Raw genomic sequence first — 25,764 nt, forward strand, 5'->3', positions numbered from 1 at the left:
AGTATTTGGACTATCAGTTATAATTTTGTTGTTTTAATGAGTTCTTAATGAAAATGAATAAAAATTACCAAGATTGAGGATAACTACCATATTACTTTATTCAGAGTACATTTCAATATTCCCAACAGTTAAATACCTTTTCCCATTCTTCTTTTCCTTCTTCTTTATATTCGACAATGTATCCTGTGACTTTCGACCCACCATCTTTTACTGGGGGAGACCACTCCAAATCGGCAGATGATTTAGTCCAGTCTGTGACCTTAGGGAATGGAGGACCAGGCGGAGCTGCAAAGAACCAGTGCACATCAGTATTACTGACTTTGGCAGCAGGGGGAGCACTTTTACAAAGATGAAAAATAAAGAAAGAAATGGTATTAAGGCTTACCAACTGGATCTCTAGCTGTCACTGGGTCTGATGGCAAACTTGCTGGACCCACGCCAGCAGCATTGATTGCATATACCCGGAATTGGTAATCAGAACCTTCAATAAGACCTGTGACTTTATAAGAAACACCCAAAGTCATGGCTCTGATAGGATCTCGATTGACTCTCTTCCATCTCTTGGAAGTGGTGTCTTTCATTTCTAACCAGTATCCAGTCACAGGAGAGCCTCCATCATATTCTGGCTCTTCCCAGTTGACAGTCATGGAGTTACGAGTAACACTGCTTACTGTTGGTTTATCTGGTGCTCCAGGAACAGCTGTGAAAGAAAAATGTTAGTTGGTTTCAAAGAAATTATAAAAAACGCAAATAAGAATGGCTTTATTTGTGAAACATGTCCTACTTACAGAAGAGATTTCTTGCTGTTTCAGGTTCACTGTCAAGAGGTTCCCCGATGCCATATTTATTCTGAGCCATGATTCGGAATACATATTCATGACCTTCTAGCAATTTGGGAACTGTGTATGTGCATTCTTTGGGTTCACTGGAGACACGCACCCATGTCTTCCTATTAGCTTCTCTTTTTTCAATCACATAGTTTGTAATCTTAGATCCACCATCATCTTTTGGTGGAAGCCATGATAGTGTCATTTGATCAGCTGAAACAGACTCAAACTTTATTGGCCCCACTGGAGGACCAGGACGACCTAAAATTAAAAAGGGAACATATTATTAATCAAATGATTTTAAGCCAAATATTAAATGTATGGACAGAAAAAGCATGCAATTTTAATGAAATGCAATTTTTACCAAGGACATTAAGTCTCATCTCCTTTGAGGCTGTGCCCAGATTATTCACGGCTGTGATAGTATACAATGCAGTATCACTCCTGCGAGATTGTGGAATCACTAAGGTGCAAGTATCATCTTCCACCTGCTTGTTGACATGGGTGTCATAGACAATAGGTTCTTTGTTATCAGGTTTCTTTGGAGGAGCTTTAAACCAAGTGAGAGTTGGAAATGGCACACCTTTAATTTTGGCTACAATGTTGACATCTGTTCCTTCTTCAACTTCCATGAATTCTTTTAGGTCAATCGATGGTGGACCTTAATTATAAAAATAAAATTCTCATTAAGAAAATTAGGAAAACAAAGCACTAAAGAATAGAAAGTAGAATATCTTTTGTAGAAAACTTTTGTAGAGTTACAAAGGAATTCATTAACTTAATTCTGAGATGAATTCCTCTTTTAAGAAAGCTGTAGGTGGCCAAGCAATTTTCCAATTTTCATGAATTTAGTGTAAGACTATGCAAAGGGACCAAGAATATAGCTTAGTATTAGAGTATTTGTCTTGCATGTGTAGGTTCCTGGGTTTGATTTCCAGTACCACTAAAAAAATATGCTCTTTTGTTGGTTCAGAAAGTAGTTCAATAAGCTGAGTACATTCCAACACCAGCATGGCTGAAACTGTCACTCGAACACTGAACTTGGGGATAACCCCCACGCACCACTGGATATGTACCCAAAACAAACAAAAAAGTATATGCAGAGAGGGTAATGTCTACAGACCAAATTTTGAAAAGCAAACTGAACCAACACATAGCAACAGTGATAGGAATAATAATTAAAGGGAAAATGACCACCATATTTGTGTGTTCATTTATATATGTGATATAAATATTAAGGAGAGCAAAAGAAAATTGACTGTGGAGATAAAAGAGTTTCAGCTGTTGCTGATTAAATCACTGGTTCCTTTCAGCCCATTTTAAAGATTATGCAAAAGATCTGCTTTAATTTCTCATAAGTAAAATAGCCTACCCTGGACAAAGTTACAGTAAGAAAATCCCAAACATTATCATCTTCAAATTAAGGTAGTGTAGCATATAAGAAAATTATGGCCACTCTGTAGAAATGGAGGAAATGAGTGAGAGAAGCTCATGGGGAAAGTGCCTGAGAAAAGCACATGCACACTTTGATTGCTTTCTGATGCAGAAGCTATGTTTTGAACTATTATTAAATATCTAGGGAGGCAGTCCCAATAAGGACCACTTCTGTTAGTAAGATGGAACTCACATGTCTGATCCTTGATAATGACAGGGCCAACAGTGGACGAAGGTTTACTGACTCCTGCAGCATTGACAGCTTTGACTCTGAATTCATATTCGCCACCTTCGATGAGGTCTTCAACAGTAAACTGCAGCTCTTCTACATCACGCCGATTGCACTGCCTCCAGGCTTCTTTCTTTGTTCCAGTAGGATCCCATGCAAGACACTCAACAATATAGTGGGTGACAGGGGAGCCTCCATCATTCTTAGGGGGTTTCCATGATAAATGTACTGTGTTCTTTGTTATGAGGCCAAGCTTGAGTTTAATAGGGGGATCAGGAGGATCTTTAAAAATAGTGAAAGGAAGTGTTAAGTATTAAGCATAACAATATACATAAAATATGACAAATTAAGCTTATATTTTAAAACTTACAAATTGGATCTCTGGCGGTGACCCTCTGAATGGTTTCTACAGGTGGACCAACACCAAAACGGTTTTCTGCACGTACACGGAAGAAATATTGCTGTTGAGAGATGAGATCAGGAACAACAAATGAGGTACTTCCACAGTTTGGATTGACTTTAGTCCAGGCTTTCCCATCAACAGTCTTCTTCTCAATAACATAGCCTTTGATCCTGTCTCCTCCATCATCATCTGGCATCTTCCATGAAAGTCTGCAACTACCCCTTGTGATGTCACTGACTTTCAGATCTTTTGGAGGCCCTGGAACATCTGATGGATACAAATATAGGCAATGTCACTTTAACTTAAAACAATTTGCTCTTAATTTGCAGTAGGTGTAAATTTCTTTCTTACCCATGACTTTAACTCTGCAGCTTGCAGTCTTTTGTCCTGCTTTATTCTTGGCTGTGATGCTGTATTTGCCTGAATGAGATCGTTTACACTCCGGAATAACAATTACTGATGAATTCTCAGCAGTCTCCAACTTTAGAAAAAATAGTAGTCATACATTAAATAATAGAAAAACAATAGTGAAGTTAACCAAATTCTAAATAATTATTATTTTTTACCTGTGCATCTTCAGGTATATCATGAACTCCATCCTATTAGAAAAGAAGATAGTCAATTGTAGTATAAAGAATAGAGTCAGTTATAGTACAAAATGATCCAATGGTACATTCAGAGAATTAGAATTTTCTCACCTTCATTGTCTTTGTTGCCTTTCCATCAAATTCCCAAGATGATTTTGGTGTTGGGCGCCCCTTGATGACAGCAGGAATCCTAATCTGAGAACCAGCTTGACAAACCAGGCAGTCTTGTGCTCCAATGTCAATGAAAACTTCTGGTACCTCTGTAATATCAGGAAAAATACAAGAGAATTGAGCTCATATTTTTCAAAAAAAGAAAAAGTAACAGGCATATCTTTAGTTAACTAATTTCATAATTAGATAAAAAGTAAATATATAAATATAATAAGGATTGGGACCTTGAATATCAGTGGCAGGAATCTCTCCAGTTGTACCACTTGGTTCAGATTCACCAGCTTCATTGACAGCTTTCACTCTGAATTTGTATTTCCTAAGTTCTTTCAAATTGGGAACCACACATTCACAGGTAGTTAGAAGTTTGTCTGGTTCATTTACTCTCTTCCAGTCAGTAGTGCCTTCTTCTTGCATTTCTACAATGTAGCCTTTGATTGGACTACCACCATCTTTGGCAGGAGGTTTCCATGCAAGTGAGATGCTTGACTTTGTTCTATCTTTGACCTCTGGGCAAGAAGGTGCCCCAGGTGGATCTAATAAGAAAAACATAATAAATTTTGAAATCGTCAGAATGCTTTTAATGTACTCTTACTACACATTATCACAGCTTTTCTATTGATCTATTGAAAGGAGAATACCAAAATAATAATTACAAGAAATAGCCCATTTTCACCTAGTATTAATGTAACAAAGAAAGCAAAATAAAAATCTAACTGGAATTTTAAAGACTCCTCACTACTCACAATTTTAAAGATTACTAGAGCTTTATATTTACATATACTTGGTGGGAAACTATTTTCCAGATCCTTTTAAAAAATATTCTTAGTTTAATTGAATTTCCCATAAAATTAAAATTGCAAAAATGACTTCATCATTAGTTGCTAAGGCTTTGAGCACAAACTAATCTCAATACATTGTAGGAGCAGTATCAATGGCATAAATAATCACATGGCCTTGACAATTATGACACTCCTTTACTATTGGAACAATTCTTTTACTCTTACTTTTTAATTATAGCTTTTCTCCTGTAATTCCTTTTATAGATAATAGCTGAAATGGGATTATACTTACATATGGGATCTCCTGCAACAGCTGGATCTGATGGTTCACTGGGAGGGCCAATTCCAGCAGCATTTATTGCCATTGCCCTGAACTGGTATTTAACACCTTCAATCAATCGGGGAACATTAAACTCCACACCCTTCAATCCCACTTTTGTTATTGGTGCTCGGCTAACACGTGACCAGTAGGTACCTCCCTCTTCTCTTTTCTCCAGCCAATAGCCAGTAATTGGAGAGCCGCCATTATCCAAAGGAGGAGTCCAGCTCACTAGCATTGACCCTTTGGTGCGTTCCAAAACTTTTGGTTTTCCTGGAGGTCCAGGAAGGCGATAAGGATCTTGAATGACCACTTTATCTGATTTGCATTCATCGCTGGTTCCATATTTATTCACTGCTCTAACTCGGAATTCGTACTGACCATTGGGGATAAGTTTCCAGATCTAGGAAAAGGATAAACAATATTAATACGTATTAAGAATATATGTTTTTCACCAGGAGGATTACTCCATAGCTTAGAGGCCAGCCGGGTATTCTAGGGGAAAGGACAGTTCAGATAGAAAAGGGAACACCAAATGGAGGGTGTTTGGAGGATCCTCCCAGGAGGGGAGATGCAGGTTGAAAGTAGACTGGACTGAACATGTTCGCCACTCAATGCCTCTTTTGCTGATCACAACACCCAAAGGGAGAGAGAACAAAAGGGAATGCCCTGCCACAGTGGCAGGGGGAGATGGGGGGATGAGGGGGATGGGGGGGGAGGGATATTATCCTGGTGGTGGAAAATGGGCACTGGTGGAGGGATGGGTATTTGATCGTGGTATGACCGAGATCCAAGCACAAAAATTTGTAAATCTACAACTGTAACTCATGGTGTTTCACTAATAATAAAAAAATTAAAAAAAAATATATATGTTTTTATACAGACTTTCCTTATTTTATAATTTAATTTATTTTGGTAAAACAGCTACAAAACTAAACAAATCTTCAAAGACATACATATCTCAAAACATATGACTCAAATGTAGAGAAATCTTTTAGAAAAGATAATGTGTAAATATGTTGACCTAATGTCTCTCTCAATATAAGATAATCTTTATCTCATATCAAATAGCATTTACTAAGTTATGTTTGTGGCCTAAAAACTGCAATAATATTTTTACCTATCTTTCTCAGTCTAATCACTAAATTTCAAGGTTATACGATAATAATATTTGTTCATACTCATATCTACTTAATATGTATAAAAATATTTAGACAAGTTTATCCCATAGCAGATGATGGGTATTGTGTTGAAACTATGTGCATTAGAAATCATTGTTAACAGTACTGTAAATCACAGAATTTCAATCAATTAAAAAAGATTTTTTAAATAAGCACTTACTCCATATCTCCTGTCTACAGCAGTGTTGGTAACTTCCTCCCATTCACTTTTCTTCCTGCTTGCATCACGTTTGTCGATGACATAGTGGGTGATTTCACTGCCACCATTGTCTAGAGGGGCATCCCATGTCAAGTAGCAAGATTCAGCTTTGATATCAGTAACAGCAAGATTTCTAGGGGGGGATGGACGATCTGGAAAGAAACCAACAGAGGAGCTTGTGAAGTTCAATTCTTAATGGACTTGGATTTTTTTGGATATAAGAAATCATGTGACTTACCATATACTTCAACATGAACATTTCGGAACACTGTGCCAAGGCGATTGGAAGCAGTAATTGTGTAAGTGCCTTTGTCTTCCCGGACTGCTTTGGGAATGCTGAGTTCAGTTTTTGCTTCACTTCGAGATACTTCTTCCTTGGTTATTTTAAGTGCATCAGTGGGTTTTTCAATCACTGTTTCATTCTTGGACCACTCTATCTTAGGCATTGGAAGGCCTGTCACATCTGCAGGGATATTAACAGGCTCTCCTGCCTTAACTTTTATAGTGTCTCCTCGAACAGACAGGTGTAGCTTAATATTTGGAGGAACTGAGATGAGAAAGTAAAGAGAAAAAAAGTAAGAAAGTCATAAGAGTGTTTGGTCAACCTAGGAGATAAAGGTGCATGACACTATAAAAAGTGCACTAAAATTATTTTTACATTCAGCTTCCATACCTTCATCATCTTGTATGACCACATTAAGAGGCAGGGATGGGTCACTTTCACCAACTTCATTGACAGCTTTGACACGGAACTCATACATTTGATGATCATCCAGATTTTCAACCAGAAAAGATGTGGTTGGGCAGAGTCTCTTATTAACTCTTTCAAAGTCAGGTTTATCATGACGCCGTTTCTCAATGATATAGCCTTGGATAGGACTGCCACCATCACTGCGGGGCTCTTTCCAGTCAAGCTTGATGGTAGATTTTGTCCTTTCTGTGTATGTGAGTCTTTCAGGAGCCGTTGGAGGACCTTTAAAAGAAGCAAAAAAGATTATTATTATATTCTTAATATCAAAAATAATGAAATACACATTTATATAAGAAATGATATTTGTTTCAAATAATTATTTGCAAAACAAGTTTCTGTTTGAAACAAACATCTTTAAAACTTCATTAAAATAACTTTAATTTTTGTCTTTTGGGCCATATCTAGTAGTGCTCAGGGCTTCTGGCTTTAAAATCCTTCTCAAATCATTTAAGTTAGCAGAACTATAGGAACTAACATATAAGCAGAACTTTTGTTAGTAAACTATACTGTCAAAATTATTGATTAAAGATAAATCATGGATATATGTGTGATTTAAATTTGATATTTTAGACATTTAAAATTCTGCTACTGAGTTAGAGTGAACATTATGAAATAAGCAGTTACAGTGTATAGGATAGAATTTATGGCTAGAGGTTGTTGATGGTAGAGTAACTAATAATTCTTTTTCTCTTAGGGATAAGTCATATATTCAAAAGATTGCTTCATTGGGTGGGATGTAAATGTTTGTTACCAAGTGTGTGCAGTTGCAAAGTTTCATATTTGTTCATATTTGGTTGCTATATTCTCTTATTTATTCTATATCTTTGGGTGGCTCTTGGTTTTTAGCCTCAATATTTTTTTATAATCATAAGGCATAAGGGCACTTATTCTAAAGCACTTATATGCCCTATCATATTAAAAAAAACTCTTTAAGGGACTATAATTTTATAGTATAAAATTGATTACTCTAGTTTATTTTATAGCATTTATTCAATGCTCTAAACTATTTTTCAAGTTATGTCTAAGGCCTAATAGATGTGGGTATTTCAGTATATAAAATCATATAGGGTTTTAAAATATATAGTAAAATATATAGTGAGTGAAAAGTAACACTGAAATATTAGCAAATATGCTACCCTTTAAATTGCCTGTAACTATTTGATTAACCTTTTAAATTCTATTTATCCACAGACCCTAAAGCTATTGAGAATTTGAAGCTAAAGACATGATTAAAAGCAAACAATATTCATTTAACAAATTAAAAATCTGCTTACCTAGAGGATCAACTGCAAGAATTGGTCCTATTTCAACAGGAGGACCACAGCCAAACTTATTTTTGGCAATAACACGGAACTTATACTCTTGTCCCTCTATGAGACCTGTGATGTCACATTTAGATCTATCAGTCTCTATTGGTTGTCTCCAAGTGTGCATTTTGGCTTCTTTTCTTTCAATAATAAAGCCTGTGATTTCACTTCCTCCGTCATCGGCTGGATCAGACCAGTTCAGCAGACACATCTTTCTGTTTGTTACAACAGGTTTTAAGTCAAGAACTGGACCAGGTACATCTGGAAAAAAAATGAAGCAACAACAATAAAAATCAATGTAATAAAACAGTACTAAATGAGAAAACCCTAATAAAATCCATGGCACATTTCTTACCAAAAACTTCTACCCTGGCTGCTGCAGATTTGGAACCAGAGCTATTGGTAGCTGTAATCAAATATCTGCCATGATCTTTTCTCAGTGCTTCCTTGATAATTAATTCAGATTTGGTTCCAACATTCTCTATGACAACACGCTCTTTATCCAGCTCCCCTTCTTCTATGGTCCATACTCTTGTAGGTGCTGGGCGACCAGTTATCTCTGCTGGAATTCTAAGAGTTTTCCCAGCCATTATTTGTATTCCACCCTTGACAGAAACATCCAGTTCTACATTTGGAGGCTCTGTTAAAAGGGAAGAGTCCTTTGTTAGTCCAAGAAAAAAGGAAAAGGAACAAAACCTACACTGGAAAATATAATTTTATTTATATAACTTTTAATTACCTTGTGGTTCAGCCACAGTAACAGGTCCTGTTTCTCCAGGTGGCCCTTCACCTGCGGCATTGACAGCACTCACTCGGAGTCTGTAATCAGCTCCCTCTCGAATTTCTTTGACAGTGTACTGACGGACTTTGATCATTTTCTCTGTGCAACGTGACCACTCATTTGTGCCAACCAACTGCTTATCCACAAAGTAGCCAATAATTTCTCCACCACCATTGAAAGCTGGGGGTTCCCATTCTAGTTCAATGGTTGTAGTACTTGTGTCAGCGACTCTTGGAACCGGTGGCCCAGGTGGAGCTAGAATGAAAGGAGATGCACAAATCAAATATCATTTATAGTTAAAAAAATGTACAGTAGCTATCTCACTCTATAGGTAAGAGTATTTGCAAAAATTTTTAGTCTTTTTATAGATATATGATATACATAATTCTTATGTTGCAGCTTCAATATGTTTTATTTATAAAATATTTATATATGAAACATGTATTTTAGTTTTAGGTATTGATATATAACATATGTAAACTTAAAGTATACACAATGATTCAATACATGATACACTATAAAATGATAAACATAAGATTAGTTAACTCCTAACTAATTACAAACTTACAAAGTTATCTCATTTATATGTAGCAATAGCAGCTAAAATATATTTTATTTATAGTTCTTAGGTATATAATAAATTATTGCTAATCAGAATCACCATGATATGACCTATTTATTTTTTCTCTTAATTTTTTGTGGGGTTACATGTGATTGTGATCAGGCCTTAGTCTATGCTTAGAGATTACTTCTGGTGGTGCTTGGGATTGAACCAGGTTGACCATGTGTAAGACTAGCACCCAGTGTTCTCTCTTTCTGGAGAGAGCTATTTCCCAAATAGCTCACTTTTTCCTTAAAAAAAATCACTTACAAATTGGATCCTGTGCAGTTTTGGGATCTGAAGGGGGACTGAATTTTCCAGGTCCAGCTGCATTTTCTGCACATACTCTGAAGACATAGGTGAGTCCTTCTAGGAGACCTTCTACTTTGGTCTTCAAAGAATTTAGAAGACTTCTGTTGACACGAGACCAATGTGTACTATTAACCTCACGTTTTTCAAGCCAGTAGCCCAAGATGGGGCTTCCATTATCTTTTGGTTCATTCCATTTTACTAGCATACTGTTGCTGGTGACATCTTCCACAATGGGTTTATTGGGTGCATCAGGTGGTTCTAGTAAAAATAGAAAGTTTTTTTGAATTACCTAATATGATATAAAATAAAGCTTACAGGCTATGATAGTATATTCCAAATAATATGACAAAAAGGCAAAGTTTTGGTGATAGTGGGACCTTACCAAATGGATCTTTAGCTAAAAGTGGCTTTGAAACACATGGTGGTCCAGGTCCAAATTTATTTTCAGCTCTTACACGAAAGAGGTATTCTTTTCCTTCAATCAGTTTCGTCACTGAATATTTGCAATGTCTAACTGTTGAAGTAACAGCAATCCAATCTGAGTCAGGTTTTGTCTTATCTTTCTTTTCCAAAGTATAATTTATTATTTCACTGCCACCATCATCAAGGGGTGGTTCCCATTTACAGAGAACAGAATCCTTTCTAATGTCTTCAAACACAAAATTGATTGGTGGTCCAGGTGTATCTAATACAAAAAAGAGCAGTGAAGAAATGGTTACTGTGGAAAATGTACATATTAGCTTCTTACTTTGACATAATTTTCATTTCCTTTATATATTTCTGTTCTTATATTTAGCCAATCAACAATAAGGTCAGTTAATTTATTTTGCATGGCCAAGAGAATCGAACTTAGGATAACTCATTTCTAAATCATTTAAAGTCTCCCTAAAGTTGTTTATTTTTATATTTTACTGAAATTCTTTTATAGACATTCTTCCCCTTGTAAGCTGCAAACAGTTTTGCCTCTTACCTAGCACTATGACAGTACAAGGAGCTTTAGCAGTGCCATGGTCATTTTCGGCTTTGATCATATACAAGCCATGGTCGGGTCGAACAGAATCTCGAACACATAGCTGAGATTCTCCTTTTTTACTATTATCAATGCTCAAACGCTCCGTTAGGGGCAGGACAAATGGCTCTTCTTCTTGAGCTTCATCCTTCTTTCTCCGAACCATAGGTGCTGCTCGCGTCTTAATTTCTTCTGGTGTAATAACTTGCTCATCCTTCAGCCAGGTGAGAGTTGGGTAAGGTGACCCAGAAATAGTTGCATCAAGTAGTATGCTGTCACCTCTCTTCACTTCTAGACTTGTTTTCATAATGATTTTGGGGGCATCTATAATAATTATAAATAGTAATTGTTTTAAGTCATGTTCAAATATCTGACGAAACACTATTACCATTTAATTTACAATGAAAAAACAGCAACCCCATTAAACAAAACTTACCAATAGGATCCACAGCTTTGGTTGGTGGAGTGGCCCGAGAAGGTTGACCAATACCAGCAGCGTTTTCTGCTCGCACACGAAATTGGTATTCTTTTCCTTCTTCAAGTCCTTTTGCTGTATAGGTCAGGACTGGCACCAGGTGTTCATTGCATCTTTTCCATCTGTCTTCTCCCTTAACAAGTTTCTCTATGATATAACCCATTATTTTGCTTCCTCCATCAAATAAAGGTGGCTTCCAGGTAATAGTCATTGCCTCCGCTGTTGGATTATGAACCTCAACATCTACAGGTGGATCAGGGGGCTCTGAAAAAAAAAACAGAAAAAAAGGATTAACATAGAGAAATTAATCTTACTTAAATGAAAAACCTGCATATTAATTCCTAACTATATTACATCCATGCTGAAAACTTACGCTTTTCATCTTGAGCAATGACTGGGTTTTTCAGTTCGATGTATTCTCCTCCACCAATCTTGTTGACAGCTTTAACACGGAAGAAATATTCACAGTTTGGTATGAGATCTTTTACTGTCCAAGACAGTTTGTTCTCACCAGACATGACTGGTATATATGTCCTCCTCCCAGCTTCTCTGCGTTCCAGGACATAATGGAGAATTGGGCTTCCACCATCATATTCTGGAGGCTCCCAGGTTAATTTACAAGAACTCTTGGTCACTTCACTTGCTTTAATGTCTTTGCATGGTCCAGGTAGGCCTATTATAAATTAAAGTGAGAATTAATATTTTAAACTGAAAAATTAACATAAACTGGCAGAAAAGTGAAGAACTCAATGGTAAAAATACAACTATATTTAATAAATACTTTTTATTTAAACTATCTAGTCACAGTTTATCTTCTATTTAAATTATACAAATAATTTCATGACAAACCAAGTGCTATTTATTTAGTTTTGTAATTTTTGGTTTTGGGGGTCAGTTAGCAATGCTTGGGACTTACTGCTGACTCTGTGCTCAACGGATGGTATGTGGAGCTAGGGACTGGCTGCATGGAGGAAAAGCACTTTAACACCTGTGCTATCTCTTTGGACCCGATTTAAATGGCACTTTTATTATTTTAGAATTAATGTGATTCTCTTATGGGAAGGAATATTCCTAAAGGATATTCAGTATACAAATGGCCAATTCATAAAGCTATTTATACTATAAAGCAAAGTTAACTATTTTTTCAATATGCTAAGAATATCTGACATTTCATGAAAGAACCATTACCTATAACTTTGACATTAACTGAGGCGGTTGCAGAGCCAAGCTTATTCTCCAGTGTTATAGTGTAAACTCCAGCATCTGCATGGACACTCTTAGGGACTTCAAGTTGTGCAGAGATGTGATCACTCTTCATTGTTAATCTATCACTTTCTTTAACCTCTTTGCCATCTTTATGCCAAGTAACAGTTGGAACTGGTACAGCTCTGAAGGGAACAGGAATTCTTAACTTTTCCCCTTCAATTACAACAATGTCATGTGTCTCCAGATCAATTGTTGGCTTGCCTGTAAGGTATAATTCAAAAAGAAAAAAGAAAAAAAAAGTGTATCAAAATGCAGTGTGTAGGTAAAACCCATTTTATTAATTATATGCAAACAAAAATCCTGTGGTTCTTACAGTCTGGGTCTTTGGCAACAACATTTTCGGAGATTTCAGATGGGTCACTAACACCAACAGCATTGACAGCTCTTACTCGGAGAACATACTCCTTGTCAGGAACAACACCTTCTTCAACTTTAAACTTCAAGTCTTTTATTGGGCGAGAATTAACTCGCATCCATTTCTCAGTGCCTACTGGACACATTTCAACATGGTATCCTATAATAGGACTTCCACCATTTTTCTCTGGGGGTTTCCAAGCAATGTCAATGTGCTTTCTTCCAGCATCAGTCACATGCAGATCAAGGGGAGGTGAAGGAGGACCTGAAACAAGAGTGAAACTTTTCATATCCACAGTCTCACTGTCAAGCTACACACAGTATCTTTTGCACAAAAGATACTTACTTGTTGGGTCTTCAATTGCTAGAATTTCTGTGGGTTCACTTGGATGACCAACTCCAGCTTCATTTTCTGCCCGAACCTGAAACTGGACCTCTGTTCCTTCAATGACATCAGTTACTCTGAAGTTGCAGTCGGGTCCTGAGGTCTTTCCAGCTTTTACCCAACGGGTACCTAGCTTTTCTTTCTTCTCAATGATATATCTATTGAAATACCAAAGCATTTTGTTAGTACCAGTAGAAAAAAGCAAAGATAAGAATTTTCAGTTACAAGTAAATTATTTTTTATGAATTAATAAACATAATACCTCTGTATTGGTCTTCCACCATCATTTTTAGGTGGTTCCCATTTCAGATCAACATGTCGTTTTGTCACATCGACCACTGTCAGCGCATAAGGTGGTCCAGGGGTAGCTGAAAGAAAAACACAATATTTAGAAAACCAGAGAGGAAAAATGGTAATCCACAGAAGGGTGTCACAAAGATTAAATGAGAGAACTTACTAAAGGTATCTTTGGCCAGGACAGAGTCTCCAATTTCACAGTAGTCACTCTGTCCAATGGCATTTTCAGCAGCAACTCGGAACACATATAAAGAGCCCTCGGTCAGTGGGGTGACTGTACACTTGGTGTCCTTGACAGTAGTGTCCACTGTTTGCCAACCTTTTCGCCTCACATCTCTTTTTTCCACAATGTAATTGGTAATGGGGGACCCTCCATCTTTCTCAGGAACTGTCCACTTTAGGTCTGCTGAATTTTTTGTGATATTAATGACTTCAAGCCAGCGAGGTGGTGATGGGGGATCTGAAAACGAAAAAGAGAACAAAAAGAAAAAAGAGAACAAATTAATTTTTAAAAATTGTCCAATAGTCAGCCCTTACTAATTTCTCTAATACAATCAAACACTGTCATTCTGTTGTTTATCGATTTGCTTGAGCGGGCCCAGTAACTTCTCCATTTTTGGGACTTGTTGTTACTGTGTTTGGCATATTGGATACATCCCGGGTGGCTTGCCAGGCTTTGCCGCGCAGGCAAGATATTCTTGGTAGCTTGCCGGGCTAACCGAGAGGGGTGGAGGAACTGAACCCGGCTCGGCCAAGCTGCCTGCGAGCAAGGCAAACCCTCTACCGCTGTGCTATCACTTAATGAAATTTTGGTATTTTCTCATCCTATAGCTCCCAGATAGATTTCTAAAAGACTTTTATGACCTAGACTCATGAAAGACTTACATAGTTTCTCCCGGCAAAGCACAGGATCACTGGGTTCACTGGGCTCACTTTCCCCGGCCTTGTTCACAGCTCTAACTCGGAATGAGTATTCCTGGCCTTCCATGAGACCTGTGACCAAATGTTCAGTGGTGGGCACCCCTTCGGCCACTCTGACCCAGTCATCTGTTCCAGTCTTTAGCATTTCAATCACATAAGACTCAATCTTTGCCCCTCCATCGTGTTCTGGTTTTGTCCAATTCAATACTAATGATGTTTTGCCTACATCTTTCACAGTTGGTTTTCCAGGGGGCCATGGTGGATCTGCAAGTCAATGAAATAAAAAAAAATTATTCAGCTTGTTCAATAAAAGTTAATATAAACTTCAAAATAGTCACAGACAAATAGGCAAACATTACCTATAGGATCCTTTATTAAGATTGGCTCTGTTGATCTACTTGGTTTTCCAGGTCCAGCAAGATTTTCAGCCAGCACACGGAATCTGTACTTTTTCTTATTGGTAAGACCTTTCACCCTGGATTAGGAATAAGTATGTACATAATATCATGATGGGAAACAGAAACATTTATTTATTTTACATAGCAGAAGATACTTCAAGTTATGAAAACTAATTTTGAAATCTAACTAAAATGTCCTATGTAAGTTTAAAATTACATTTCATTTTAGTTATAAGTCTCATTCCCCTGACCCTGAAAGAGCCTCCAATCACTGGGAAAAGACGAGTAAGAAGAGGCTGCTAAAATCTTAGAGCTCTCGTCCTTCACGCCCTACGGAGGTAACGAGTTGCCCCCCATGAGCGGCTCTCTGGCACAGCCATGGCTCCAGAGGCAAGATGACTTAATCCAGAGGCTGGCAGCTTGCGGCAGAAAAGTGAATGGATTATATGTTAAACTATGGTGCCATGCCTCCCCGGGAGGGAAAGGGTGTCTCTCCCTTCCGCCTCCTGCCCCCTCCCCACCCCTGGCAGCAAGGTGGCCACCGCCTCAGTGCTTATTGGAAAGCCAGGTATGAGCCTGCAGTGATGGGACAACTGCAGCCTCACGGCAAGGGGAGGCAGTACCGGCTTGTCCTTCATGCCCTACCGAGGTCACGAGTTGCCCCCCACGAGCAGCTCTCTGGCATGGCCATGGCTCCAGAGGCACAGCAACCAATCTAGTAATTATCTGGCTCTTGGCAGAAATCCCTCCAGACTTAATTAGTAAAATATCAAAGATCCAAAATTTGGTTCTCATAACTAGCTATAGAAAACAAATTATTTCACAATGCCTTTTCAGCAGGTCTGATTGTTGGGCGGAAACTCTCAACAATAATGGTGGTTATTTTGTCGAAATAATGAATGTAATCAAAGTAGAGAGAGAGTTAAGTAGAAATCATCTGCCTCACAGGCATTGGGAGGGGTAGGAGGGGGTATATTGGGGTTCTTTGTGGTGAAAAATAAGTATTGGTGAAGGGAAAGGTGTTTGATCATTGTATGACCGAGACTTAAACCTGAAAGCTTTGTAACTTTTCCCACAGTGATTCAATAAACAAATATAACAAAAAATAAAATAAAATAAAATCTCAGGGCTGGGAGTAATAGAGATGTTGCTGGCGCCCCCTCAAGTAATTCGATGACCAATGGGATGACAATGATACATTTTAGTTGCGGTATAATGTATAAAATAAATGATAGTATCTGTAATAATTATAATTATCATATTAGAAACTAAACACTTTTGAACTTCCAGGAAGTTAACATTTTATAATAAATTAGGAAATCTGTCCTTAAGTAGAATTTATATTGTTTTTAAAATTTGTAGTAAAAGAAAACATAAGTAAAATATTTATAAATTGTAGAAATATTTAACTATACATAACGGTAGCACTGTAGTCCCGTTGTTTATCAATTTGCTTGAGCAGGCACCAGTAATGTCTCCATTGTGAGACTTGTTGTTACTGTTTTTGGTGTATCGAATACACCAAAGGTAGCTTGCCAGGCTCTGTCATACGGGCGGAATACTTCCAGTAGCTTGCCGGGCTCTCCGAGAGGAGCAGAGGAATTGAATATGGGTTGGCCACATGCAAGGCAAACACCCTACCTGTTGTCTTATCGCTCCACCATACATAAGTAAAAAGACTTTTAAAGAATGAGAATTTGTATACATTTTGATGTAAACTTTATGTGTACCTGTATGTTGTGTCCTTTACTGGCATCTTATTGCATCTAACCCATTTATCACTATCAGGATCTAATCTTTCAACCCAATATCCAGTGATTGGGCTGCCACCATCATCATCTGGTTCACACCATGTGAGGGTCACTGCATCCTTAGTGATATCAGAAGGTTCTAGGCGAGTTGGAGGTCCAGGAGGATCTATAGACAGGAAAGAGATATATGTTAAATGTCTTATATATAAAGATAACATCTAAATTCAAGTTTGACATAAGCAGTGCTTTCTCTTTTTGCTTTCCCCAACTGATCAATGCAAAACTCACCAAACTGATATTTGGCTATGATTGGAGAGGCCTGAACTGGCTCACCAACACCATACATGTTTTCTGCTGCAACTCTGAAGATATACTCTTTATTGGGTGTTAATTTGGTTGCCTTGAAATTTGTATCCTTGACAGTTGAGGAGAGCTTGTGCCACACATCACTGTCAGTTGCTTTTCTCTCCACAACATAGTTTGTGATTTTAGATCCACCATCATCTCTTGGTGGGTTCCAGGTTAGAAAACAGGACTCGTTGGTCACATCTGTGATGTCAAAGGCAGCTGGTGGTCCGGGTTTATCTGTGGATAATAATTCACATGTAGTAGGAAAACATTTTAAATCATGTTTTTTTAAAAATTTTTTTCTTTACATATATATGTGTGTATACACATACATACACATGGCATGGGATTGGGACTACATCTGGTGGTACTCAGGGCTTACTCTTGGCAACCCTCAGGGAACTAAAAGAACCAGGTTAGCTATACCCAAGGCAAGCTCTTATCTCTCTTGTTTCAAATCATGTTTCATTTTTACATGGTACTGAAATGAATTTTTAATTTTTTAAAAATTTTTTTATTTTTGTTTTTTTTTGCTTTTTTGGTCATACCTGGCGATGCACAGGGGTTACTCCTGGCTCTGCACTCAGGAATTACTCCTGGCGGTACTGGGGGACCATATGGGATGCTGGGAATCGAACCCAGGTGGCCGCGTGCAAGGCAAATGCCCTACCCACTGTGCTATTGCTCCAGTCCCGTTTTATTTTTAAAATGAGAGCATCACTCACCTAAGACATTCACTTCTACCACAGCAGTGGCTCGACCACAAGCATTCACAGCTTCGATGATATATGTGCCTGTGTCACTTCTCTTACTATCAACAATAGTCACTGTGGATTTTTTAGGAACATTTTCAATTGTGATTCTCTTGTCCTGCTTCAAAAGTGTATCGGCCTTTGTCCAAGTTATCTGAGGTTCAGGTTTCCCAGTTACAGTGGCAGGAAGCTCGATCTTAGTTCCTGCTTTTACAGTGAGGCCAGCAAGGAGCTTCACGTCAAGGAAAATTTCAGGAGCCTCTAAATTGGGGAAAAGTATTAAAAGTGTTAGCAAATTTAAGCAGAATTCAAATTAGAGATTTGGTCAACAAGACAAACAAATACCTTGTGTGTCCATAGCCTGGATTTCTTCCGTGGGTTTGCTTGGGAGGCTAGCACCTTGCCTATTCAAGGCCTTCACACGGTATGCATACCATTGTCCTTCTTCAAGGCCTGTCACTTCCATTCTGTTGGAAGACAAGTAGGATATTTTACAATAGTGCATATAACCTATTCCATTCTATAGTATTCTTGATATTTCCAAAATTGTTTAAATTAATTCTGAATTGCTTGATAAATCTTGAGTAGTGTGCAATTTAAAAAAGTAAAATACTGGTAGATATATTTAGGGAATTCTCAATTAAAAATACCTATATTTTATGAAAGGATGCTCATTTTAATGAATAACACAAGCATTTACTCTTGAGTCAAATAATTAAAACAAAAAACGTACTTTGTATCTGCGACAGGCTCTCCACAGGCAACCCATCGATCAGAACCACGGGGACATTTTTCAACTATATATCCTTTGATCCTTGAACCACCATCAAATTTAGGTGGATCCCATGTTAGGAAGATACTCTTAGCTGTTCGATCTCTCCATTTAACATTCTCTGGTGGGTCAGGCACCGCTATAATAATTGAAAAAGAATCATTCTTAGACAGGCCATCTCTGAATTCTCTTTATTGCCAACTCATAATTTTCCTTATAATGTCAATTCTAGGTCTGAAGCAGAGGTTCAGAAGTGTATTTGGCTTATTAAACCCTTTTAGAAGAAAACACTCCTCAGTTACCTCTGGAAAACTAAGTTTTTAAGAAATCAAACAGAAAGCATCCCATCCCCACAATTGCACCGTGAGTCTAATACTGGCCCCCTTGGACCACTCACTTTGGGAAAGACTGGTCTAGTGTGAAAAAAAGATAACAATCTATATAAGAAATCACCAGAAATACACTTACTTGCAGGAGCTGACATATTTACAGGTTCATCAGTATAGGCAGGTTCTCCAGGGCCACATTTGTTACAAGCACAGACTTTAAATAAATATTCTTTTCCTTGAATAAGATCAGGAACTGTGAATTCTAGGTCAGTCACATTGTCCATAACCTGGGATAAAAAAAAATATCAGCTGTTTTCCTGAAACCCTTAGTTTACGTCAATAATGTTTATTTTTATTTATTTTACTGCAAGCAAGAACATTAATAGAAATTATTTTGAATGTTAAAAATTATTCCTATACTAATTTCATATTAGGAAAATTCTAAGTGAAAAATAATATTTAAATTTTCTTTTCTTTTCTTTTTTTTTTTTGGGTCACAAACAGTGATGCATTAAGGGTTACTCTTGGCTCTGCACTCAGGAATTACTCCTGACGGTGCTCAGGGGACCATACGGGATCCTGAGAATTGAACCTGGGTTGGCCACGTGCAAGGCAAATGCCCTACCTGCTGTGCTATCGCTCCAGTCCAAATATTTAATCTTTCACATAAGCAAACTCTTGTATATATACATTAAAAGTGGAAAATAGGTTTGATTCTGTCAATCAGCTTATTAGAAATATAGTTTTAAATGGAAGTTTAGAAATAGTAATGAGTATAAACAGAGGAGAAAAAATGGGAGATTAGTCAACTAAGAAAATCTAGTAGACTGAGTAGAACTATTACCATCAGAAAGCTAAATGTCATTAGGATAACTTAGCAAAACTTAGTCCCCTAAGAATCACTTAAAACTTAATGGGAGCATGATAGATTTTTATCAGGCACCAAAAGAGTAAAGATTTTTATTTTTTATGAACCTAAACAATTGTATGAGCTCACAAAATGAGGTAATTACATCATTCTTTAAGTATCTCAAGTGTCATTAAAACACCAAGACATTTAAAGTTTACCTTATTCTCTCAGCAAGTTTAAGGTAAAAATATGAACGATAGCATAGCGGTAGGGCCTTTGCCTTGCACGCAGCCAACATGGCCAACCCAAGTTCGATTTCTCTGCCCCTCTCGGAGAGCCCGGCAAGCTACCGAGAGTATCTCGCCCGCAGGGCAGAGCCTGGCAAGCTACCCGTGAAGTATTCGATATGCCAAATATAGTAACAACAAAGTCTCCAATGGAGACATTACTGGGCTTGCTCGAGAAAATCAATGAACAATGGGAGGACAGTGACAGTGAGATATATATTACATATATATAGACACACACTATTCATGGAACTTCAGAATTCTAGGTTTTTTTTCCTACTCTCTTCTCTGGAACTGCTATATGGATACTTATTGTTGCATAAAACTCACTTTAGTCCATGTTTTCCGGCTGACTTCTCGCTTTTCAATAACATATCCAGTTAATGGACTTCCTCCATCATCATCTGGTGGTTCCCAAGTCAAATGTACTGTGTCCTTGGTTATGTCACTATATTTTAGTTCTTTGGGCGCACTTGGGCGGGCTGAAAGATGCAGCCATAAGTTCAGTATTATAAGTGACATGAATCAATATGTGTTAATATTGTCAAATTAATTACTTTACATAAAAAGTTTATTTCCTTACCAATTACATTGACATCAATTTCCCCAGTGATTGTTTTCACAGGATTTTCCAATTTCAATGTATAAACACCCTTGTCAGAGCGTTCACTTGGGGAAATGACGAGTTCAGCATAGGCAGATATGGTTTTTATTTTCACACGGTCTTCCTCTTCTAGTACTTTATCTTCAATAGACCAGGTTGCAGTTGGCCTTGGGTAGCCTGTGCTTGGAACGAGGATCTTGATAGGGTTGGGGACAATAACTTCCAGGCCATCTTTAAATGCACTTAAATCCATTGTTGGTTCAGCTGCCAAGAAGAAAAATAAATTAATTTACAATAATTTATATAAGTCCCTGATGCCCCAAAGTAGCTATGTGCTGTTCCCAAATATAAAGACATAACATCCATTTACCAAATGCATCATCAGCAGTGAGAGGTCCAAGAATTTCAGATGGATCTGAAACACCAGCTTCATTTTCTGCAGATACTCGATAGAGATAATTATTTCCCTTTTGCAATCCAGTCACCTAAAATAATGAATTCGTATTCATAAAAATTCACATTCAGGTCCATGATCATACATTGAATATTTTATATGCAAACATCCTACCTTGTAAGTCAGTTCAGGGACAGGTTTCGCATTGCAACGAATCCAGTTATCTTTCCCTTCTTCACATCGCTCAATGATATAGCCTATTATTGGGCTTCCTCCATCTTTCAGAGGAGGTTCCCATGTGAGCTGAACTGATGACTGAGTCTGATCTGAGGAATTTAGGTTGACAGGAGGACTTGGTCTCTCTATAATGGAAGCAGAATTTGCATATGCCATTAAAATCATCTACAATTAATGAAGACATTAAGTATTAGATTTACTGAGTTCACAAAAAATAGGCATACTCTGGATTTATATAATTTTTGTTCAAATTTTTCTAATGTACATTTTTATTAGCTTTTATTTAAATTGGCAGATCTAGTTTCTACACTTTATGAAGTAATTATTTTTCTTTTGAGGGACTTACCAATTGGATCAGCAACTTTGACAAAGGGTGTAGCTGCACTTGGTTTTCCAACTCCAATACGGTTCTGGGCTCTAACCCGGAAACTATACTCCTGTCCTTCCACCACATCAGTGACAGTTGCAGACAGGTCCTCAGCTTTCACTGTCATAGCAGTGTCCCATCTGATAGAAGTTTTGTCCCTTAATTCAATGACATAGTTTGTGATCTCAGCACCTCCGTCATCTTCTGGTGGTTCCCATGTTAATGAGACACCAAATCTATTCACATCAGTGATGGTTACATTTAGAGGAGGACCTGGAACGTCTGGATTTTATCACAGAGAGAAACACAGACTTTGGTTATATCAGGGAATAAAAGTAAAGATAAGCTAGTTTGTAATTTACTTAAAAATTTCTTACCATATTTACTCTTTGCTTCCACAGGATTGTCAGTTTCTACAGGTTCACCAGTACCAACTCTGTTCCTTGCACTCACACGGAATAGATACTCAATGCCTCCTTTTTGTAGACCAGAGACAGTAAACTCACAACTGTCTGCACTGTCAGTGACCAAAACCCAAGTCTTTCTCTTGATGTCACGTCTTTCAACAACATAGCCTATGATTTTACTTCCACCATCAGTCAATGGCTCCTCCCAAGCAAGACTCACTTCACCGTCAAAAGTTTCTGTCACTTCTAAGTTACGGACTGGCCCAGGAACGTCTGAAATGCAGAGATATATATATATATTTTAGTGAATTATTATGGTTTCAGTTGTGTGGTGCCAATTAAATGTAAGCGATGTAAGGACTTACCGATAACCTGTAAGTTGATGAATGCTTCTGCTTTTCCATGTTTGTTCTGAAGCACAACTTTATATCTTCCTTTGTCTCCTTTCTTAGCTTCTAAAATTCTGAAAGAAGTTTGTTCAGCTGTAGTATCAACAGTCTTCGAGGACAGAGCTTCATTTTCTTTAAACCACTCAGCTTCTGCTTTGGGATAGGCATCATAGGGCACCACCATTGTCAGAGGCTGGCCAGCATCAACCACAAGGTCTTGATCAGCTGTCTTGATTTTAGGTGCCGCTGGTGGGGAAAATAATATGTGGAAAGCTTTTCAGTTATTTGTTGTAATCCAGCTATGCCATACCTTCTTTATTATGCATTTGTTAGCTAATATTGGCTACAAGAGCTTTGAAGGTCCTTACAGTAACTTTAAGACAGGCTGGCAGTCTTCTAAGAACTTATTTTAAACATTCTAAGACTGAAGCTAGAGAGATAGTACAGCCCCCACCCCCCGCCACCTTTTGGTGGAAAAGGGGTTTGAACCATACCCAGTGCTGCTCAGGAAGTATTCCTGCTCCGCACTCAGGAGTGAACCCTGGTGGGGCTTGGGTGTATATATATATATGCATATATATGTGGTGCCAGCATTGGGTGCACTGCAAAGAAACACCTTAACCCTTGTACTATCTCTAAAGCCCAGCATTTTCTTTTAAATAAAGTAGACACCTTACACTTTGTTCAAGACAAACCAACCTTTTTTGACATGTCCACTAATGGAGTTTTCATAATGATAACCTATAAGAAGTACATTGGGAGCTAGGTCAGTGTGTGAAAGAGGTCCCAACAGAGTTAGGAAAAAAATAGATCTTAATTTGGGGTTTGCCCTGAAGACTCTCAGGATATAGGCAAATTCTTTAAGTTATTTAAATTCCATATAGTTATAGAGATTGCATGTGCTATGGCTTATAAAGAGGAAGGCTTTCAATGTTCTCTTACTCAGGACCTTTTGCGTAAGAGAAATGCAAACAGTAAACACAAAGTTGGACTTAACCGAAATTAAAAGCTTTAATAAATATATAATTCTTTAATTTTCAAATCTGAAGTTGCTATAATATCTATAATATTATGATGATACTTGAAAATAAAAGAAAGGGACTTACCTGCTAGCTCGAGCTTAGCTGTGGCTTCTTTGTCTTTGGCAATGAATCTGTATTCACCCTGGTCACGGGGCTTAATGTCACAAATTTGTAGCCTATGTATCTTTCCTTCGCTCATCATCTGGTATTTGTCACCCGGAACAATAACCATATTGTTTCTTAGCCACTGAACTTCCACCTTATCTTTGTTGAGCTCAGCAAAAAAGACAACATCAGCACCCGGGGCCTCAAGAATATCTTGGGGAGGCCTGATAATTTCAACAGGGATTTCTAAACAGAAATAAATACAAAATAAATACAATTTTTGTACTTGGACTAACTACTTTGAAAAATGTGCTAATATGAACATCATCCATTCATTTAGTACACACCTTCCACGAAAAGTCTAGCTCGAGATTTCCTGTCTTCTATTCCACAAGCATATTCACATTCATCATCCAGCCTGCAATCTTTTATGATAAGTCTATGTATACTCCCATCTTTTTCAAATTTGTACCTATAGAAAAATATTGCATTGGTCAGCTTGTATAAAAACCACTAAGTTGTCAAAAACATTGGTATAGAGTTAAAAGGTTTTCACTTACTTTTTGCCTTCTTTGATTTCTCTCCCATTTCTATACCATTTTACATTTGCTTTCTCCCTGGAGAGTTGGCAGGAGAAGACAGCATCATCAAACTCAGTGACAGTCTGGTCTTCCAAGTGTTCTACAAATTCTGTAGGGGCTTCTATGATAAGAAGCTCAGCAACAGATTTATCTTGTCCAGCAGTAACAATGTATTCACCCTCATCTGGGAAGCCACAGTCTTTAATGATTAGAGAGTGCTTGTATTTATCAACTCTGTATATAACACGATTGTCAAAAGCCACCTCTTCTCCATTTTTGGTCCACTTCAGTGTTGCATTGAGACGATTCACTTTGCACCAGAATGTGACAGATTTTTTCTCCATTGTTTCAATATCTTGAAGAGGCTCAACAATCCTAAGGTCTTCCTCTGTTGTAAAGGGAAGAACAATATTGCTTTGCTTTGCTTTTATAAGTTAATTTTGAAAACAACCAATGCCATATATACAACTTACCTTCCACTATTAGATTAGCTGCACTCTTAACATTTTCACCTCTGTGGTTGGTCAGAGATACGCTATAGTTTGCTTCATCATCTAACTGTGCATCTCTAATTCTGAGGGTGTATATCAGGTCTTTTTGGAGAATAATATATTTTGCACTATCAAATATGGCTTCTTCATTTCTGAACCATTTGGCTTTTGCACCTTCAGTATTGACTTCACAATTGAAGACACCTTCTTTCTGTTCCTTGACACGGGTGTCCTGAAGAGGAACTACAATCCTGAGTTTTTCTGAAAGAAATCAGAAAGACTTTATAGTAGGAAGAGCCAGTGGTAGCTAGCGATGTAAGCAAACCCATGGCACAGAAACAAACTCACCAATCACTGTCAAGTGAGCTGCTGCTCTGGCAGCACCAACCATGACGACATAAGTGCCCATATCTTGTAATGTGGCATCTTTCACTACTAGGACCCTCTTTTTGCCATCAGCAATAATGTCATATTTATCTCCAGGTTCAAGTGTCTCATCATCCCTCTTCCACTGGACTTCAAAGCTTTCCTTTGATATTGTGCAGACAAATTCAGCCTTTTCTCCTTCAAGTATTTCAAGGTTTTGAGGCTTTGTGATAAATTCAGCAGCAAGTTCTGGGATGAAAAAGTTTTAACATATTGAAAACGTAAGCATCTTTATTTTAAAGGCAACAGCTATAAGTTCCTTAATCTACTAGTCATTGCAATTTTCATACCATGAACTTTGACCTTTCCATCGGTCTGAGAACTGGGAAGTCGGCAGCTGTAGTTGCCAGCATCTTCAAGCTGAGCATTCTGGATGACCAGAATTCTTTTGCGTCCATCAGTAATCATTTCATATCTTCCTGTTTCAATAATCTCTTCATCTCCTTTGTACCAAACCACTTCTGCTCCTGGCTTGGAGACTTCACAAACCAGTTTTATAGTGTCTGTTTCATTAACTTCAATATTGGTAAGATTTTTTGTAAAAACAGCTTCTTCTTCTGCAAGAAAAATGAAAAAGAAGAGTAAGATTTTTGACAGGAAAGATTCTTCTCCAAGAAAAATGAAAGAAAAGTTATATTAGAAATTATTATTTTTCTTGCAGCACCT

At 37.6% G+C, this 25,764-nt stretch overlaps 1 protein-coding gene across 1 annotated transcript in view; it reads right to left on the reverse strand.

The window, feature by feature from the left end:
- The window catches only part of TTN (titin), a 291,603-nt gene that overhangs the window by 74,906 nt on the left and 190,933 nt on the right, over positions 1-25,764 (reverse strand). Inside the window, exons 195-242 of the mRNA XM_056110131.1 lie at positions 25,389-25,655; positions 25,021-25,287; positions 24,655-24,933; positions 24,161-24,569; positions 23,948-24,072; positions 23,580-23,846; positions 22,450-22,719; positions 22,055-22,357; positions 21,657-21,959; positions 21,248-21,435; positions 21,050-21,164; positions 20,659-20,943; positions 20,406-20,557; positions 19,078-19,225; positions 18,571-18,748; positions 18,183-18,304; positions 17,811-18,098; positions 17,026-17,322; positions 16,717-16,903; positions 14,948-15,063; positions 14,553-14,852; positions 13,828-14,127; positions 13,633-13,738; positions 13,332-13,528; positions 12,945-13,250; positions 12,554-12,832; positions 11,739-12,038; positions 11,327-11,629; positions 10,852-11,214; positions 10,264-10,566; positions 9,840-10,139; positions 8,927-9,223; positions 8,543-8,827; positions 8,155-8,448; positions 6,803-7,102; positions 6,368-6,676; positions 6,091-6,281; positions 4,723-5,152; positions 3,876-4,184; positions 3,592-3,740; positions 3,460-3,492; positions 3,245-3,374; positions 2,861-3,160; positions 2,455-2,772; positions 1,192-1,488; positions 789-1,088; positions 386-700; positions 137-285 (exon numbers count right to left, since the gene is read on the reverse strand). Coding sequence (XP_055966106.1) covers positions 137-285; positions 386-700; positions 789-1,088; positions 1,192-1,488; positions 2,455-2,772; positions 2,861-3,160; positions 3,245-3,374; positions 3,460-3,492; positions 3,592-3,740; positions 3,876-4,184; positions 4,723-5,152; positions 6,091-6,281; positions 6,368-6,676; positions 6,803-7,102; positions 8,155-8,448; positions 8,543-8,827; positions 8,927-9,223; positions 9,840-10,139; positions 10,264-10,566; positions 10,852-11,214; positions 11,327-11,629; positions 11,739-12,038; positions 12,554-12,832; positions 12,945-13,250; positions 13,332-13,528; positions 13,633-13,738; positions 13,828-14,127; positions 14,553-14,852; positions 14,948-15,063; positions 16,717-16,903; positions 17,026-17,322; positions 17,811-18,098; positions 18,183-18,304; positions 18,571-18,748; positions 19,078-19,225; positions 20,406-20,557; positions 20,659-20,943; positions 21,050-21,164; positions 21,248-21,435; positions 21,657-21,959; positions 22,055-22,357; positions 22,450-22,719; positions 23,580-23,846; positions 23,948-24,072; positions 24,161-24,569; positions 24,655-24,933; positions 25,021-25,287; positions 25,389-25,655 — 12,029 coding nt within the window. The remainder of the gene's footprint in view (positions 1-136; positions 286-385; positions 701-788; positions 1,089-1,191; positions 1,489-2,454; positions 2,773-2,860; positions 3,161-3,244; positions 3,375-3,459; positions 3,493-3,591; positions 3,741-3,875; positions 4,185-4,722; positions 5,153-6,090; positions 6,282-6,367; positions 6,677-6,802; positions 7,103-8,154; positions 8,449-8,542; positions 8,828-8,926; positions 9,224-9,839; positions 10,140-10,263; positions 10,567-10,851; positions 11,215-11,326; positions 11,630-11,738; positions 12,039-12,553; positions 12,833-12,944; positions 13,251-13,331; positions 13,529-13,632; positions 13,739-13,827; positions 14,128-14,552; positions 14,853-14,947; positions 15,064-16,716; positions 16,904-17,025; positions 17,323-17,810; positions 18,099-18,182; positions 18,305-18,570; positions 18,749-19,077; positions 19,226-20,405; positions 20,558-20,658; positions 20,944-21,049; positions 21,165-21,247; positions 21,436-21,656; positions 21,960-22,054; positions 22,358-22,449; positions 22,720-23,579; positions 23,847-23,947; positions 24,073-24,160; positions 24,570-24,654; positions 24,934-25,020; positions 25,288-25,388; positions 25,656-25,764) is intronic.

Source organism: Sorex fumeus, unplaced genomic scaffold, assembly GCF_029834395.1.
Source record: "Sorex fumeus unplaced genomic scaffold, SorFum_2.1 ptg000009l, whole genome shotgun sequence".
NCBI classification, from domain to species: Eukaryota; Metazoa; Chordata; class Mammalia; order Eulipotyphla; family Soricidae; genus Sorex; species Sorex fumeus.